Source organism: Eretmochelys imbricata, chromosome 13 (genome assembly GCF_965152235.1).
Source record: "Eretmochelys imbricata isolate rEreImb1 chromosome 13, rEreImb1.hap1, whole genome shotgun sequence".
Taxonomy (NCBI): domain Eukaryota; kingdom Metazoa; phylum Chordata; order Testudines; family Cheloniidae; genus Eretmochelys; species Eretmochelys imbricata.
The window spans coordinates 24,835,892-24,853,853 of record NC_135584.1 but is presented as its reverse complement, the minus strand read 5'-3'; the positions used below and the strand labels follow the sequence as shown (position 1 = coordinate 24,853,853).

The 17,962-nt window shown below is 49.7% G+C and overlaps 1 protein-coding gene across 2 annotated transcripts in view; it reads left to right on the top strand.

The window, feature by feature from the left end:
• The window catches only part of MYBL2 (MYB proto-oncogene like 2), a 41,790-nt gene extending 24,029 nt beyond the window's left edge, over positions 1-17,761 (top strand). For both annotated transcript variants that reach the window (XM_077831937.1, XM_077831938.1), the window contains exons 9-14: positions 3,178-3,317; positions 4,871-4,970; positions 6,206-6,319; positions 7,678-7,794; positions 11,651-11,806; positions 17,458-17,761. In XM_077831937.1, coding sequence (XP_077688063.1) covers positions 3,178-3,317; positions 4,871-4,970; positions 6,206-6,319; positions 7,678-7,794; positions 11,651-11,806; positions 17,458-17,586 — 756 coding nt within the window. In that variant the 3' untranslated portion in view covers positions 17,587-17,761. The remainder of the gene's footprint in view (positions 1-3,177; positions 3,318-4,870; positions 4,971-6,205; positions 6,320-7,677; positions 7,795-11,650; positions 11,807-17,457) is intronic.
• Positions 17,762-17,962: the final 201 nt, after the last annotated feature.

Below are 17,962 nucleotides of genomic sequence, written 5' to 3'. Positions count from 1 at the left end.
TGTTCTCTCATCCTCTCCCCAGGGGGAGAAGCGTGTGCAGAGGAGTGTCTTGCTTTGGTAGGCTGTGTGGTTTTTTTTAATCTAAATATATCTGTTGCTTTTTGTTAGAGAAGGTAAGGTCAAAGAAATGCCCACCGAGCGGGAAATGGAGAGGTTTGAGATGATCCTTAGTTTTGGGGGGAGTTCGTTCCACAGGCTCGGACCAGCCCCCAGAGGGTGTGGCCAGTCTCGCTGCAGTTTGTGTAGGGTACCTGTCTTTCCCCTGCTGAGCCACAGGACTGGCGTTCTCTGGCCGCTTGTGGTCATTAGACATGCCGTGGGAGATGGGGCACGTGAATAATGGGGCACACGTTCAGCTAAACCGAAGCCCAGCCTCCCTGTATGAGGTGGCTGCAGTTAGGTAGGTGGAGGCACACACATCCAGCTCGTCACCCACAGTTAAACTGCGGATGAGAATTGCCCCTCCCCGCCCCCGCTTAGAAGCTGCTTGGCTTATTGCTGGGCAGCCGGCACCGCCCGCACAGCATCATTATGGTGTATGCAGTGTGTCTCCTCCCAATGGGGTGGGGGGGTACCCTGAGGGCAGAAGCCCTCGAAGAAGCTGCTTCTGTTCAGTCCATGTGCTTGTCACCCAGCCAGGTTTAGGAGCAAACGCTTTGGGCAGGTGTTGTAATCCAAGCCCTCTCCTTCTCACCAGCTGCTGCGGTAAGGAGAATGCTGTGTGCAGCAAGGACAAGTCCTAACTCAGGTTCTTACTCCAATGTTGGCCCTACTCTGACTCCTGCCCACACGCTTTCTCGAGTGTGGTCCCCTTTTACCCAGGCTAGCTGACCCTGAGTTCTGCCAGCACTCGTGCTGCTAACACAGCTGCTCAGCAGTGTGCACTCCAGTGCCTTCCCACAGTTCCCTGGGCTGTGTTACCTACTCCCTGCTTGTGAACCAGAGGTCACCTTCCAGTTCATACAGCCTGGTGTGGTGTCTGAACTGTACATTTGCTCGTGGCTTGCTGTACCTGCAACGCTTCCATATTTCTACTGCGTGTCCACAGCACTTGAACAGGAGAGACTGTGGCCAGGAGGTCTTCCCAGCATGCTGCCAGCTGGCCAGAGGCTGACCCCTGCTCCTGGTGGACCTCTGCTGTGAGGCCAGCATGAGCCATGAGTTCAAGGCCAGGACCTGAAGTCTACACTTCTGTGATGCAAACCCCTGAGTTAGTTTTGCAGTGAAGACATTCCCTTAGGCTGTGAGTTCGTTGGGACAAGGACTGTTGCTTATGCTGTGTTCCTACAGGACTCAGTACAATTGTCTTATTGTTTGTTATCATAACACTGAGGAGTCCCAGTCACAGAGCTGGGCCCCATGGTGCTAGGTGCTGTACGGACACTGAACAACAAGACAGTCCCTGCCCCACAGATCTTGCAGTCTACATATAAGACGAGAGACAACAGATGGAGACAGAGAGATGGGGGAGTACCAGGAAACAATGAGGCCAGGTCTGTACTACAAAATTAAGTTGACCTGACGTACGTTGGCATCCAGCTGCTGCAGTAATTACATTGCTTGTGCGTGTCTACGCTTTGCTACCTGTGTCGGTGGTGTGCGTCCTGCCCAGGAGTGTCCGTTGTTCTGTCAGTGTGGGGCATTGTGGGATGGTTCCTGAAGGTCAGTAACAGTCAACATAAGGAACGCAGTGTCTACACCAACACTGCGTTGACCTAACTACATCGACCTTGACTTTGCGCCGCTTGTGGATGTGGAGTTCAGTGTAGCTGGGCAGTTACATCAGTGGGAGTGAAATTTGAGCGTAGACACTTCCATAGCTAGGCTGATATAAGCTGCCTTGCGCTGACCTGATGCTGTAGAGTAGACCAGGCCTGAGACAGTGCTGGGCAGCGTGGCAAGCAGTGGTCTCAGCACACCAGCTGCCTAAGTATTGTCAGGTTGGGGTGTTTTGTTTTGTTGTTGTAGGTGTCACAGCAAAGGAGAGTTTTAAAGAGGAATGCAAGGGACAATTGGCCTTCAGGCACCACCACACCTTCCATGTTTAACCTCCCCATGCACACCTTGTGTGTGATCATGCCTCCCTCTGCTCTGTGACCAGCATAGAGGATAACAGCCAGTTACTCCTTTTAGCTTATGTGGATTTTGGTGCAGAATGGCTCATGATCTCTCCCCTCTGATGGCTGCTGATGGGTTCGGTCTCCTCCTCTCTGTATCGTACCTTGGCAGTGTTAGAGCCGGTAACCTCAGAGCCCTCCTGGGAGGTAGTTCGGTATCACCCATTTTCATGGGCACAGAGATCATGAGCTGCTGTCTCACAGTGAATCTGCAGCAAAGCTGGGACAGAAAGCTGATCTCCCGACTCCCGGGCTCTTCCTCCAACCGCAAGGCCAGTCTCCTGCGATGAATGTAACAAAAATAACTCTTGCCCCGAGTGGAGTAAGAGTGTGGGGGGCACCTGGAAGGCGTTTTCCTCGCTGGCCTTATCTTCCCAAGGAATAAAGGCAATCTCTTAATACGAATTATGAGGATGGGGTAAAAGCATCATGAAGAGGAGGCAGTGTGTGGTTTTAACATGAGTTACTAGGCTGAGTTAGACTATGGGGCAGCGCAGGCTTTACTTGACCTGCTAACTCATGTGAAAACTACAAACTGCTTTGTCTTCACTAGGACTTACCTTGTGATAACTCATGTTAGCCAACACTTGTTTTCCTGTGGTGAAGATACACCCGCTGGAGCCTTGCTAAACACACATGTACAGCTTGAACGACATCAGTATAGTCAAAGCAATACATGCGTGGATGCAGCTGTATTGGTACGCTTATATTGGCATCTCTATCCCCAGAAGCAAAGAGAAATAAGCTGCACTGGTATAAGGCACTTTATACTGGTTATAACTACATCCATACTAGGTTTAAAAAAAAAAAATCACACCCTGAACTCACATAGTTATTCTGGTTCAAAAACTGTATGTGGATCAGGGCAAAGTCCGGATCTCCTGATCTGTGGAGGGAATATTGTTTGCCTTATTGGTAGCAAAAATACATGTAATCATTCAGTGTGAGCGATCCTCTTTCAAGTTCAGTAAAACTAGCATAAGCTAATGGCCAGTGACAGCCTTGAATTTCCCAGGATGTGAAGTGTGTTCTCTGTTTGTTTCTTTCCCTCACTTGGCAGTTCTTAAACTTCTGGACCAAACAGGATACACTGGAGTTGGAGAACCCGTCCCTGACCTCCACTCCCGTGTGCAGTCAGAAGGTGATAGTGACCACCCCGCTGCACAGGGACAAGACCCCGCTGCATCAGAAAAACTCAGCGTAAGTCATACCCCACTCTCCCAGCCTCATCCCAGCTTGCATCACACAGCAGGGAGGCTGAACTGTCTCCGGAGTGGTGTCCTGTAGCTGTGGCAGCCCCACGGGAAGGAAAGGGGGGGGATGCAAATAGTGGGCTTTATCTAGTTTTCGAGTTCCACAAGTGTATTCTGTTTTTCTGGAGGGCTGCTGTATTGTAACATATTTTAATAGTGAATTGTGGGCCGAACCTTCCGGAACGAAGGTGTCCGACTATAAAGTGGGCTAGAGTATTTAAAGTGAGCAAGGCACATTTGTAGAGGCTGGATCTGGAAGGGGAAAGTCTCACCAATTAAGCAATGGGATCTGCTCATGGTGATGAAGTGCCTCTCTCCAAAGCAGTTTCTTCTGAATGCTTCTGGGTGTGTCTCTTGCTCGCACTGACCAGAAGGGCATTCAGTTGGAATGGTGAGGTCGGAATCATTTCTATGGTTATATTCTGCCCTTCATCTTCAAAGGCAGGGAAATATTTCACACCTTCTCCAGAGCCACTAAGCTGTGGGGAAGGGACGCTGGTGGATTAGACTGAGTGCCCAGTCCTGGTGTTAGAATGCCTGGCAGAACCTGCTCTGTCTATGCGGGGTTGGAACTTTTGCTTCTGGGCACGTATCTTACTGGGGAATGTTGCTGGACTATGGACCTGGCTGCTAACAGGTCTTTCTGGACCCCTGTAACTCTTCTCCACTGTGTGTTGTCTACAGGTGTATCCCCTGCCTGACAGAGTTCGTGGAGCATGCTTTCCTCTTAAGCCTTGTCCACCCAAGGAAACTGATGTGCATAGTTGTTCCACAGTAACTCTCCCATATGGATACTCAATTCCAGATTAAAAGTCACTTTATCCCAGAATAATCACTTCACTCACAAAGCAGAGTAATTGTGCCACAATAAAATCACTTTTATTCCAGAAGAGCATCCACACAGGGCAGTTATTCCAGAATAGCTTAATTATGGCCGAATAGCTTAATTATGGCCAAATAGCTGTGCTGGTCAATTTCCCCTATGTAGACAGGGCCTTGCCTGCATTACATAGCCTTGTCTGAGCCAGAGCCTTTCCTGCAGCAATGTGCGTTGTTGTGTGCTCAAGACCAGATTGAGATGGGTGGGTGGGAGAGGGAAGGGCTGTGGGTGGGGATCTGTGTTTCACCCACCTTGGTGACTGAAGAGTGATTTGCCAGGTGATCTGGTGGAGATATAACTGAATAACGTCTGGCTCTGTCAGAGCTGCTTCAGTGGTGCTGCCAGAAGGCATGTCTGCTATTCCGCTGCTCTTTAGCCCCTGCAGCACACCCAGCCAGGGAGGTTCACGCCATCCTTGTTATTGTGATGTAAGACCCCAGTTCCTGTGTCTGAAGTGTCAGGGTGTTTCTGGAATGCATGTGCTCTTGGAAGGTGAGGCAGTGCAGCCCTGGGGCTGGAGGGCCAGAGCGTGCTTCCTCTCTTGTGGGGGGAATGCTTGGGGGACACCTGCGTGCCGTGCTCTGCTCCTGACCTCCTTCTCTCTCTCTCTCTGCTGGCAGGTTTGTCACCCCAGATCAGAAATACGTAGCAGACAACACGCCCCACACACCCACGCCTTTTAAGAACGCCCTGGAAAAGTACGGCGCCATGAGGCCACTGGTGAGTATTTAACCAACATGCGTGCCCTGCCTAGCATTGTCCAGTGCTGCTAGCTGTGCTCCTGTAGCCCCCGATGACAAAAATCTCATCTTCACCCTTGAATATTCTGGCATGATCTGCCAGTGAAAAGGCCTTTGGATATGTGGTGCGAAAGGGCCCATCAGCCAATCTTTGTGCATTTCTGTTTTCATTGTTAACGTTACCAGTGTGCTTGGGTGTTGGCACATTCTTTGGCTGAGATGGGGGGCTGTAGGGAACACTGTCCTAAAATGGTATGGTGAATATGCTCCCATAAGTGACCACTTGGACTGAGGTACTTTATAAATCCCCTAAAAAGAAAAGGAGGACTTGTGGCACCTTAGAGACTAACCAATTTATTTGAGCATAAGCTTTCGTAAGCTACAGCTCACTTCATCGGATGCATTCATTGGAAAATACAGTGGGGAGATTTATGTACATAGAGAACATGAAACAATGGGTGTTACCATACACACTGTAACGAAAGTGATCACATAAGATGAGCTATTACCAGCAGGAGAGCTGGGGGGGGGGTCTAGGGGGGAAACCTTTTGTAGTGATAATCAAGGTGGGCCATTTCCCACTGAATGCATCCGATGAAGTGAGCCGTAGCTTACGGAAGCTTATGCTCAAATAAATTGGTTAGTCTCTAAGGTGCCACAAGTCCTCCTTTTCCTTTTGCGAATACAGACTAACACAGCTGCTACTCTGAAACCTGTAAATCCCTTGTGTTCATGCTGCAGCTTTCGGTTCCTTTGTGAGCCTAAAAAGAAACCGACCCAATGGGTTTTCTCTTCTGAGTTTAGCAGTTGTTTGGGACTCCCCATCGAGTGGAGACCTGGTGCTATTCCAGAATAACCAGCGATGCTGTGTAGACCAGCTGGGAAGTCAGGCTGTGGGTATGGCACCCCTTGCCTGCCGAACAATTATAGGAGATTCTTGATGCACTTGCTCTCCTGAAGCTTCTGCTGTAGGGTCCTGTATCCTCACTGCATCAAGGGCCTGTGCAGAGGCCGGGCTGGCTGAGCTCTCGTGTCATTCACACTAAGAAATGAACAACGGCCCTGCAGACTGAGTTGCAGTGGGGGGACGTCTCCACTGACGATATAATTGCAGCATTAGCACAGGTTCACCTGCCCCGTAAATCCAGACATGTAACTGTAGCCTGCACTGTAAACCCTGTGCTATGTTCCTCCCCCATATGTCCTTCACCCCAGCCGCAGACCCCTCACCTGGAAGAAGACTTGAAGGAAGTGCTCCGGAGTGAAGCTGGCATCGAGTTGATCATAGAGGATGATGTGAAGCCAGACAAACAGAAAAGGAAACAAGGAGTGAGTGTCTCATCTTACAGCTGCTGCCCCTGCTGTGATCCTGCCTGGTTCCTCGTGCAGGGTCAGGCCAGGGTAGTACTGGGTGGGAGAATCGGAGGAAAGCCCAGGTGCTACAGGGAAGTTGGTGATTTAGTTGCTGGCACCCTTCCCGCTAAGGGCCTGATTCTGCAGAGCACTTGAGCACATGCTTAACTTTTAGCACATGAACAGTCCTGCTGGAGTCAGTGGGCTACTCGCACGCTTAAAGTGCTTCTGGATTGTGGCCTAACCCATTCTGACCCAATGCCCCAGCATAATACTGGGCACGATGTGTTCTGGAGTTGTCATCTCTCAGCTCAGACTTAGAACGGGGGTTCTGAGCACTGGGGAAATAAAGATCCTCAGGCACTTCTCCCAGGGCTTGGAACATTAGCCCAGGCCTCCTGGGCAAATTCCGTCTTGGCTGGTCCTGTTCTGCTGGCCTTCCCTTCCCAGACTTGCCAGGATTTCTGTTTTTAAGTCGGTTGTTCTCCATGCTAGAAATCATACCAATAAAAGCCGTGGCAGAGCGGGTGCGCTCACTTGGGCTGTGATGCTCACAGTAGAGACCCAACCCGTTACTTACACTGTCTGTCAATGCCAGACGTGATTTGACTTTCTGCCACCCACACGGCACAGGTGCCCCAGCTTGCTCACAGCTAACAGCAAGCCCTACGTCTCCAGATGTGTACTCTGCATCTGGGACAATTGGTTTGACTGTTTAAAATACCCTCAGAAGAGAGATTTGTTCATTCAAACCATCCGCCTCCAGGCGGATTAGATGGGGCTGGTAGTGGGAAATGGGGCCTTTTGCTTTTGGGTTTCTGTCCCAATGTAGCCCTAAAGGTGTTGCTGTAAAAGGGCTGGCCTGCATGAAACACGCTGGTGGGTCTCCGTGGACAGGCAGCCCCACCATGAGCTGTCCCACCATGAGCCACCCCACCCTTTTGGCAGAGAGGCCAAGCAGTGGATGGGACAAAGAGAAGGAGCTCCCCATTCAGCACTCTAGAGGTGGCCTCCCTGGAATAGGCCGGAGGCCCCACAGTTAGGTGGAGCTGGGGAGTTTCTCCCTGCTCTGTAAAGGCAGGTGTTCAGCCTCTAGGGGTTGTGAGTCTCTGGTCTCTTCCACCACAGTGACATTCACAGGAAATGTTTTAATGCCACTGAGCCTCCGTGGTCCCCAGCCCCTCAAGCCCAAACAGTTGTGTGATGGTGACCCTTCCCTCTCTCTACGGAACTAGAAAATGCTCACCAAGCCCCACTTTCCCGTTGCTTTTGCTCTGTCTCCCCTGCAGGCTAGCGCTTACGGTTGCTTGCTTTGCTTCTCTTGTGTTTCCCAGCTGCACAGGAGTCCCATCAAGAAGGTCAGGAAGTCTCTCGCCTTGGACATTGTGGATGAGGATGTGAAGCTGACTGTGTCCACCATGCCCAGGTCCATCTGCTTCAAAAGAGCACAGGTCAGGGATGCTCAGATGAGGGTGGGGAGGGAGGGCTGGACACAGATGCTGTGAGACGTGTGCTTGCATGATAAGACGTGTCTGTGTGAATGTAGAGGAAAACTTAAGGCTGGCTATGAGTTGGATTCCCCTGCAGACATCTCTGAAACACAGGAACAATCAGAAATGTCCTGGGGCTTTAGGTGTGCCAGTGAAACAAATATTTAATTAGATAAATGTGACGATAAGAGGGAAGGACCTGCTTTCCCTTTCCTCTTTTCTCCACCCAAATGGATGGTGCAACTTAAACCTGGCTGTCCACTTCCTGCCTCTATGCTAGGTCATGCACACGGTGCTGAATGTAATGGAGGAGGGGTGGCCTTAACTTAATGTTTTATTCATTGTGCTTTCCGATCCCATTGTAAACCTCTCCTCTCTGAAGAACTGAATATCTGGAACACTAAATGCAGCACACAACGAAACGTACCGAAATGAGCCCATTCTGTGTTGGTTATTCACAGGATCAGATATAAAATAACTGGAGCATTTTGGTGAGAGCTCCTGTCAGACGTGTGGCTCTTTAGTGTATTTTATTAGACTTATAAAGTTCTTATTCATTTTGGTGTTCTTGTGCCCCATTAAGTTTGATGCAATGATCAACGTTTGATTATGGAGCTTGTTAAAGGGAAATAGATTTGCCAAGATACAGATTTATGTCCACATTCAGCCCCTGGTGTAATGCCATGAACTTCAGTGGAGTTGCAGCAAGGATGAATTTGGCCCATGTATTTTAAAAACACAACAGTATGGTGCACACAGCGAACAACCTGCGGACTGTTATAAGAGGGAGAATGATAAATGGCGGGAGAATGATAAATAAATGGAGGGAGAATGATAAATAGCGGATCTTAAACATAAAAAAGAAGCTTACAAGAAGTGGAAGGTTGGACATATGACCAGGGAAGAGTATAAAAATATTGCTCGGGCATGTAGGAATGAAATCAGGAGGGCCAAATCGCACCTGGAGCTGCAGCTAGCGAGAGATGTCAAGAGTAACAAGAAGGGTTTCTTCAGGTATGTTGGCAACAGGAAGAAAGCCAAGGAAAGTGTGGGACCCTTACTGAATGAGGGAGGCAACCTAGTGACAGAGGATGTGGAAAAAGCTAATGTACTCAATGCTTTTTTTGCCTCTGTTTTCACTAACAAGGTCAGCTCCCAGACTGCTACGCTGGGCATCACAAAATGGGGAAGAGATGGCCAGCCCTCTGTGGAGATAGAGGTGGTTAGGGACTATTTAGAAAAGCTGGACGTGCACAAGTCCATGGGGCCGGACGAGTTGCATCCGAGAGTGCTGAAGGAATTGGCGGCTGTGATTGCAGAGCCATTGGCCATTATCTTTGAAAACTCGTGGCGAACCGGGGAAGTCCCGGATGACTGGAAAAAGGCTAATGTAGTGCCAATCTTTAAAAAAGGGAAGAAGGAGGATCCTGGGAACTACAGGCCAGTCAGCCTCACCTCAGTCCCTGGAAAAATCATGGAGCAGGTCCTCAAAGAATCAATCTTGAAGTACTTGCATGAGAGGAAAGTGATCAGGAACAGCCAGCATGGATTCACCAAGGGAAGGTCATGCCTGACTAATCTAATCGCCTTTTATCATGAGATTACTGGTTCTGTGGATGAAGGGAAAGCAGTGGATGTATTGTTTCTTGACTTTAGCAAAGCTTTTGACACGGTCTCCCACAGTATTCTTGTCAGCAAGTTAAAGAAGTATGGGCTGGATGAATGCACTATAGGGTGGGTAGAAAGCTGGCTAGATTGTCGGGCTCAACGGGTAGTGATCAATGGCTCCATGTCTAGTTGGCAGCCGGTGTCAAGTGGAGTGCCCCAGGGGTCGGTCCTGGGGCCGGTTTTGTTCAATATCTTCATAAATGATCTGGAGGATGGTGTGGATTGCACTCTCAGCAAATTTGCGGACGATACTAAACTGGGAGGAGTGGTAGATACGCTGGAGGGGAGGGATAGGATACAGAAGGACCTAGACAAATTGGAGGATTGGGCCAAAAGAAATCTGATGAGGTTCAATAAGGATAAGTGCAGGGTCCTGCACTTAGGACGGAAGAATCCAATGCACCGCTACAGACTAGGGACCGAATGGCTAGGCAGCAGTTCTGCGGAAAAGGACCTAGGGGTGACAGTGGACGAGAAGCTGGATATGAGTCAGCAGTGTGCCCTTGTTGCCAAGAAGGCCAATGGCATTTTGGGATGTATACGTAGGGGCATAGCGAGCAGATCGAGGGACGTGATCGTCCCCCTCTATTTGACATTGGTGAGGCCTCATCTGGAGTACTGTGTCCAGTTTTGGGCCCCACACTACAAGAAGGATGTGAATAAATTGGAGAGAGTCCAGCGAAGGGCAACAAAAATGATTAGGGGTCTAGAACACATGACTTATGAGGAGAGGCTGAGGGAGCTGGGATTGTTTAGCCTGCAGAAGAGAAGAATGAGGGGGGATTTGATAGCTGCTTTCAACTACCTGAAAGGGGGTTCCAAAGAGGATGGCTCTAGACTGTTCTCAATGGTAGCAGATGACAGAACGAGGAGTAATGGCCTCAAGTTGCAGTGGGGGAGGTTTAGATTGGATATTAGGAAAAACTTTTTCACTAAGAGGGTGGTGAAACACTGGAATGCGTTGCCTAGGGAGGTGGTGGAATCTCCTTCCTTGGAAGTTTTTAAGGTCAGGCTTGACAAAGCCCTGGCTGGGATGATTTAACTGGGAATTGGTCCTGCTTCGAGCAGGGGGTTGGACTAGATGACCTTCAGGGGTCCCTTCCAACCCTGATATTCTATGATTCTATGATTCTATGAAATGGAACTCATGCTGTTAATGCTATTCTCACTGCGCTTGGCTTGAACAGTGAAAGTAGATTAGCCGGTTTCATTTTCTGGCTCCCATGTGCTAGCCCAGTACTGGTATGTTTGGATGGCACAAAGAGCAGGGGAGTTTCTAAATCTACACACAGACTTTAACTGAATTTGTTAAGTGCACCTAATGGAAAGATTTCTGCTCGCTAGGCCTTAGGGTCTGTCTGTGCTACATCTGGGAACTAGCCTCCCAGCCTCGGGCCACAGCCTTGCAGTAGGGGGGCTCACTGCAAGCGCATTAAAAATAGTTGTGGCTTGAGCTGGCGCTCAGGTTCTGAAGCCTGGGACAGGGAGGCTTTAGAGCCCAAACCACAATGTCAAAGTCCTATCTACACAGATGTTTTTAGCATGCCAGCCAAGCCCCGCTGCCCAAGTCTATGGAGCTGGGCTGCTCTCTCCCAGGTGCAATATAGGCATACCCTTGTACAGAGACCAGATGGACAAGGGAATTTCTTTTAATGCAACATTCCCGATCCAAAAGGCTATTGTGGGGGGGGGGGTTCTCGAGAGCGGCGGCTGCTGGCCAGGAGCCCAGCTCTGAAAGAAATGCCACAGCCAGTAGCAGCGCAGAAGTAGGGGTGGCATGGTGTGGGGGGGTGGAGGTGTCGTCACAACCTGAAATATTTTCAAAAGGCGTCTCAGCAAAAAAAGTTTGAGAACCCCTGTTTTAATAGACCAACTTCTGCTGGTGGAAGGGACAAGCTTTCAAGCTGCATAGAGCTCTGCGTCAGGTCCGGAAAAAGTAACCCAGACATGAAGTAATCGCTTGGTGACGCTCTGAGTACTTCCCTGCATGTAGAACCTTGCTAGCATCCTAACGTGCTGTTTCTCATGCAGTTTAAATGCATGGACAGGAGAATACAGGAACACAAGTTAATGGATCTAGTTAAGTGGCATTTTCCAGTGTAAGGGAGCAAATTAACTTGGTGCGTATGTTTTTTTTTTTTTCCTGCAGCCTGTGAGTTTCCTCTCGAGGTCTCTAAACCTTTCCTCCTCAAGCAGCAAGGACGACAGCGGTTTGCTCAATAGGGGGTTTGTGCAGGTGCACGTGAAGACCGAGAAGACTTCATCCTCCAGGAAGATCCCAAGCCAATTCAGACCACCCACTCCGGTAAATACCAGCACTGCCATCCACCCAAAAGGCTTGGAGGTTGCAGAAACCCTGTTCCTCCTGTACTGGTGAAAGGGAGATGATAGCTTGAGTCAGGAGAGAGCACTGTCCCTGGAGAGCCACACAACAGCTCAAAATGCTAGTGCCACTCACCGCCCAGGCTTCGTATGCTGAGCTTTGCCTTGGTCACTGTCTCTGTGCTACAATTAAAAAACCCGCAGCAATGAGTCTCCGAGCCTGGGTCACTGACTCAGGCTCACAGGGGTCAAGCTGCGGGGCTATAAAACTTCAGTGTAGACAACCTTGGCCAGCCATGGCCATGCTGTGCAGTCTAGGCATACCCTTTCTTCCCCTGGGAGGGTAGGGGATAGAAACAGAGACCCCACCTGGCCTGTGGGAGGAAAGTTAGATTGCATTGCTGTGCAGTGCCATCTGCTGGGACTTGGAGCTGAAGGGAGCACTATTCTTCCCTCTAAACCAAGATACTCTCTATCTCCTTGTTACCATATTCAAATTCAGCCACTCAGAGCAGTCATTCCCAGAATCACTTGCTCTGGATCTCAGGGCTGGGAAGGGGAGTTCACAAGAGTCAAAACTGAAACAAAATATTTGGATTGACCTGAAACAAGCCAAAATCCAGAATTCCATTTCCTGAAATCTTTGGAAGTTTGGCTTTTTGCCCCAAGTCAGGATTTATTGGGGTGGTTGTTTTTTTCAAAATCTCTAAAGTTGTTATGGGTTAGAAAATCTGTTTTCCAACCAGCTCTATTCATGATCCGGCTCTGGCCTTTGAAGACCGACATAGGGAGTACAAACTGGCTAATCAGCCCCTTACTTATGCTGGTGGTCCCCTTGGGGCTTCCAGGCTGGGGACCCTGCAGGTCTGCGCCAGAGGAGAATTTCAGCAGTAGAAGGTTATTACATAATGATGGAGTAAAACAAGGCTGTTGGGAAGATGCAAGTTTGGTCACACTCCCTTGAAAGTCTCTAGGCCCTGGCTTTCATGCGCTGACCGGCTGCCCTGGCTAGTGGGGCATGGGGATGTTTGATGGTAGGTGGGGATGTGTGTGGCTGGGAGATGTGGTGCTAAGGGGGATCAAGGAAAGGAAGGGGTAAAAAAGTCCTAGGAAACCAACGTACTGCAAAGTACACATCAAAACGCTATCAGCTCAGCATCTCTCACCATCAGGCCCAGGGCATCTCAGCCTTGCACCAAAAATCAATGGATACTACTTAAAGAATTCAGCCAAAGTACCTTGCTGGGGCAGCAAGGGGGATGCTGTGCTATAGTGGGTTAGATGTGGGCATTAGCAATCTGGAATCCTGCAATCTGCTCCTGCTCCTGGTTCTGCCACTGATTTTGTGGGCAATTCGCTTCCCCCTGCACTCCCACTTCCATGGAGGTTTTTGTTCTGTTTTCCAAGACACAGCCATATCCTGCTTTTGAAGTGCAAAACTCAGTGCTCTCCTAACCCTGGAGCTGCTACTGACACCTCTGCAGGAACTGGATTTTCCTGTATCTGTGGCCCAGATATTTCTCTCCAGTGTGAGACTCAGGATAGACGGAGGCAAATGGCTTAGTGAGTTTCAGAAACTGATTAGGCCCATAGCCATGGGAGATGCACTTCACATCACGTAGCAAGAGCTCTTGATTTGTGTGCTAACCTGAACACTGGCTGGGAAAGGTAACTTCCCTACCACCGGCTGGTCTTGCACAGCAAGGTACACTCTAGAGAGTTCCCACCTTCCTGCAAACAGCCATTGGCCTCTGTCAGAGCCAAGATATCAGATTAGATGGACCATCCATCTATTGCAGTGTGGAGGTTCATTTGTTGGGAACATTGTGGGCTGTTCTAACTGCAGGCTTAAATGTCAGCCCTCTAGTGATCTCTAAAAGATACTTGGTTTCATTCAGAGCGATCTGTGAGTGTACGGGGAATAGCAGGAGATGCTTTAGCAACTGTGCTGCTCGTGAGTGAGAGTCTCACACCAGAAAACTTTCGGAGGGAACTCTATGCATGGAACTGGCTGCATGGCAGTACTGTGATAACAGCGCTGCAGCAGTTAGCATAGCCTGCCCTGCCCCTCACCTCCTGCCTGCACGTGGCTTGGGAGGCAAGCCCTGAGGGAAGAGTCCTGGGTTCTGTTCTCTCTTTAGGAAGTTTTAAGCTTACATTGTTTCCATAGCACCAGCAGCGTGATAGGGGCTTTCCAAATGGGTATTTGTAGGGCCTACCAAATTCACCGTCCATTTTGGTCAATTTCACGGTCATAAGATTTAAAAAATCATAAATTTCATGATTTCAGCTGTTTAAATCTGAAATTTCAGGGTGATGTAATTGTAGGGGTCCTGACACAAAAAGGAGTTGTTGGGGGGGGGGGGGGGGCAAGGTTACTGTAGGAGAGTTTGCAGTACAGCTACTCTCACTTCTGCACGGCTGCTGGTTGCGGCGCTGCCTTCAGAGCTGGGCGGCTGGAGAGCGGTGGCTGCGGGCTGGGAGCCCAGCTCTGAAGGCAGAGCCGCCGGCAGCAGCAGGGCAGAAGTAAGGGTGGCCTGGTATGGGATTGCTCACTTACTTCTGCACTGCTGCTGGCGGGCGCTGCCTTCAGAGCTGGGCGCCCAGCCAACAGCCGCCGCTTTCCGGCCGCCCAGCTCTGAAGGCAGCGCAGAAGTATGGGTGTCAATACCGTGACCCCCTGCAAAATAACCTTGTGACCCCCCCCCAGCAACTCCCTTTTGGGTCAGGACCCCCAATTTGAGAAATGCAGGTCTCCCCCATGAAATCTGTATAGTATAGGGTAAAGGCACACATGAGACCAAATTTCAGAGAGGGAGACCAGATTTCACAGTCCATGACGTGTTTTTCCTGGCTATGAATTTGGTAGGACCCTAGGTATTAGCTAACTATTCCAGGGTGGGGGAGGGAGAGGAGCTGAGCCATGTGCTGGCTTGGGTGGGCTGAGCTGTGCAGTAGGTTGTGGGGCCAAGGGGATGACCCTTTTGCTTTGTGGGAGGTGGAAACAGTCCCAGGTGAGGGGAAGTAGCCGAGTGGGAATTGTTCCTGTGCTCGGCTGGTGGTGGAGGCAAGCTGGCAGCCAGCCAGACTCTTGCTGCTTAGACAATCCAAGTTGTTCGCTGTTTCAGTGCTTCATTTTCTCTTTATGAAACTTTATTTGAAAATAAACGTAGGCACAAAATGTCTGCTCTTCATCGGTGACGCCCACCTGGACGATGCTAGGCAAGCAGGTACTCCAGTGTAGTGTGACCGAGGTGCAGGAATTCAGGGTGAAATTCCTCTGTCTGATCTCTGCTGCAGATCACTTTATGATGCTCTGCACCACATTTCCAAGGGGGCACTGGAATCTTGCCCCAGCTCTTTAGCAAGAGAGAGAAACAGAGGTCTCGCCTATGCCAGCAATTTACTTAATTTTACCACAATTGCACTCCAACCTCTGCAGGCCCACCAGTGGTAGCAACAGCAGACCTCCATTATTTGTGTTCCTGTGGCACCCAGGAGCCTCCGTTCTGGACCCAGGCCCCCACTGTGCCAGGCGCTGTACGGACACAGAACTAAGAGAGGATCCCTGCCCCAAAGGTCTTCTAGTCGAAGTGTCATCTAGACCTGTTCTGAGCAGGGCTTAACTCAGTGACTTAAGATGCATGAAGGCTCCCGCAGCTGGAGGTGCAATGGTGGGAAGCTCCTAGCATAGGCACAGCCAGAGTGACCGAATACATTCCCAGGTTGCAGAGGCAACTGGGCTCTTGTCTAGCTAACCGTCAGCAAGGGGTAATTTAAAGACCTTTGCTTGCTCCCCTTTCCCTTTTCTGCCAGTGCTTAGCCAGCTTTGGAGGGACTGTTAATGGCTACACATTTGGCTGACATCAGTTCTAAACAATTTACCCCTTTTTGGAGGGTGTCCGTTCGATGGCATCTCTCTGAAGAGTGCTTACTTCTATCCCTGGACATGTTTCATTAGACAACCTGGCAAACCTTTACCAGCCCCTGCTTGGCATTATCTAGCAACGGGAGCCAGGGCTGCTGGGTTCAGGTCATGATTCTGCCACTGTCGGTCTTGGGGCAGGTGACTGAACCTCTCCCGTCTGTACAATGGTGTTTAAGGTGCTTTGAGATCCGCTGAAAGCTCCCAGAAGCGCAAGTACAAGTGATTAACTTCTCAACCCTGCTTCTTACCTCTGACTCTTTGTCTCCAGCTAGATGTCAGCCAGAAGGGATAACTTTCTTCTCAGATATTTGTAGTTGGATTAGATCTGTCTGTTGTAAAAGCTTTATCTTGTGATGAATGAACACTCCTTAATCGCAGCAAAGCAAACCCCCCCCCCCCAATAAACCCCCATTTGCAGTTAATTTGTCCGTTTTATAAACCACTTCTCCCAGTGTGGTGTGGGAGCGCATTGCTCTCGCCACTGACAGAGCTGCATAAATAACTTCTGGCTAAAGCTTTGAAGGTGCAGAAAGGAATAAAATGTCTTGAAAGCATGGGAGGGCTGGAGGGAGGAGTGAGCCCCTGCGATCCTGAACTAGATCAAGATTGTGTGTGTATTGTGAAATCCCGTCTGTAGAATCCCAAAGAGAAAGATGACATCCGCAGTTTTGGGCTCTTCGGGGTTACTTTAGTGCTCTCCTTGGAGTCGCTAGCAGTAAGAGATAATTTGATTAGGAAATTAAGTAAAATGGCTTGTGGGAACTAAATTAGCCCCACATAAATGCACTGATGCACATAAATGCGGCAATGAGCCGCAGCTGTTGGTGCTGCAGTGGCCGCTTTGCTCTTAACAAATGCGGTCCTCATGGGGCCTGATTCTCTGTTGGTTTTTCCAGTGCAAAGGGGCTGTGAAGCTTATGGCTCAGCTACCAGGGAATTCCTGTGGTCTAGAAGGGAAGTCCCTGTGTGGCACAGAGCAAACATATTAGCTTCATGCCACTCACTGGCAGACATCTGTGTAAGGGGCACAACTGACATCTCTGCACTCTGCCTGTTTCTGGATGTTGCAACAGCCCCCTGAGGCTATAGGCAGCTGAACCCAAGTTAGGGCAGCCCTCCGACTCCTCTAACATGTGCTGCAGCCTTTGGATGGCCCAAGAGTAGGGGATGTGCGAAGGTGATGTGAAGCCCCATTCCCCTTCTCCTCCTTGGGTTCTGCGCTGAGCAAAGGTCAAGCTCCCTGGAGAATCGACCCCTGGTGTACTTGGGCGATGCAAGTGGCATGACTTCCCTATCCTCTAATCGTTTACTGAGGGCTATTGGGCTGTGCCTGGGACTGGAACACAGGTATCGCTGCGTTCTGATCTCCACTGTGCTCCCAACTTGCTCTGTGATCTGGGGCCAGTCACTGAACCTGGCTCCTTCCGAGGCGCAGAGCAGCACTGCTCCCATGGGAGCTCAGCTCCTCGGACCCTTTGGAATCAGGCTGCTGACTATTATGTCTGCTCGCTCTCAATCAAGTGGGGATTATAATATTGATTCCTTTACCCCTGGGGGGTTGTAAGGCTAAGTCAGTTAGCTTTGGGTGGCATGCTTTGAAGGGCTGGGTTCTTGTTCAGAGGTATTTACAGGTATCCATAGCCATCCAAATCTTAATCTATAAGCATATTTTAAAATCTCTCTCTCTTCTCCCCCATTTGCACTAGATGTCCAGTGCATGGAAAGTAGTGGCTTGCGGTGGAACCCGAGACCAGCTCTTCATGCAAGAGAAAGCTCGCCAGATCTTAGGCACGTTAAAACAGAGCCACACGTCAAGGACATTGATCTTATCATGAAGGATTGTTGGTTTTTCTCTGCTTTATGTTTTTGTTTGTTTGTTTTTAAGTAGAGGGGGAAAAGAACACACAGAAGAATTCTCTTTGGCAAAGACACTGTTTATTTTTCCTTCTCTGAATTCTGTTCCCTGGTAGATCCCTATTTTAATAAATTGTGCTAAATACTGGATGATAAGTGGGATGTAAGTTTTGGAATTGTTTGTGGAAAACTTTAATCTGGGGGTGGGAGGGCTAGGAAAATAGCCCGTCCTCCCCCCCCACCCCAAGAAAGATACCCCCTCCTTGTATTCTTCTCCGGAGGTAGAAATAAGCCATCCACACACCACCCCTTTCTGCCATGCCTATGAAATGGACATGAGGCATTTACCTAACCTAG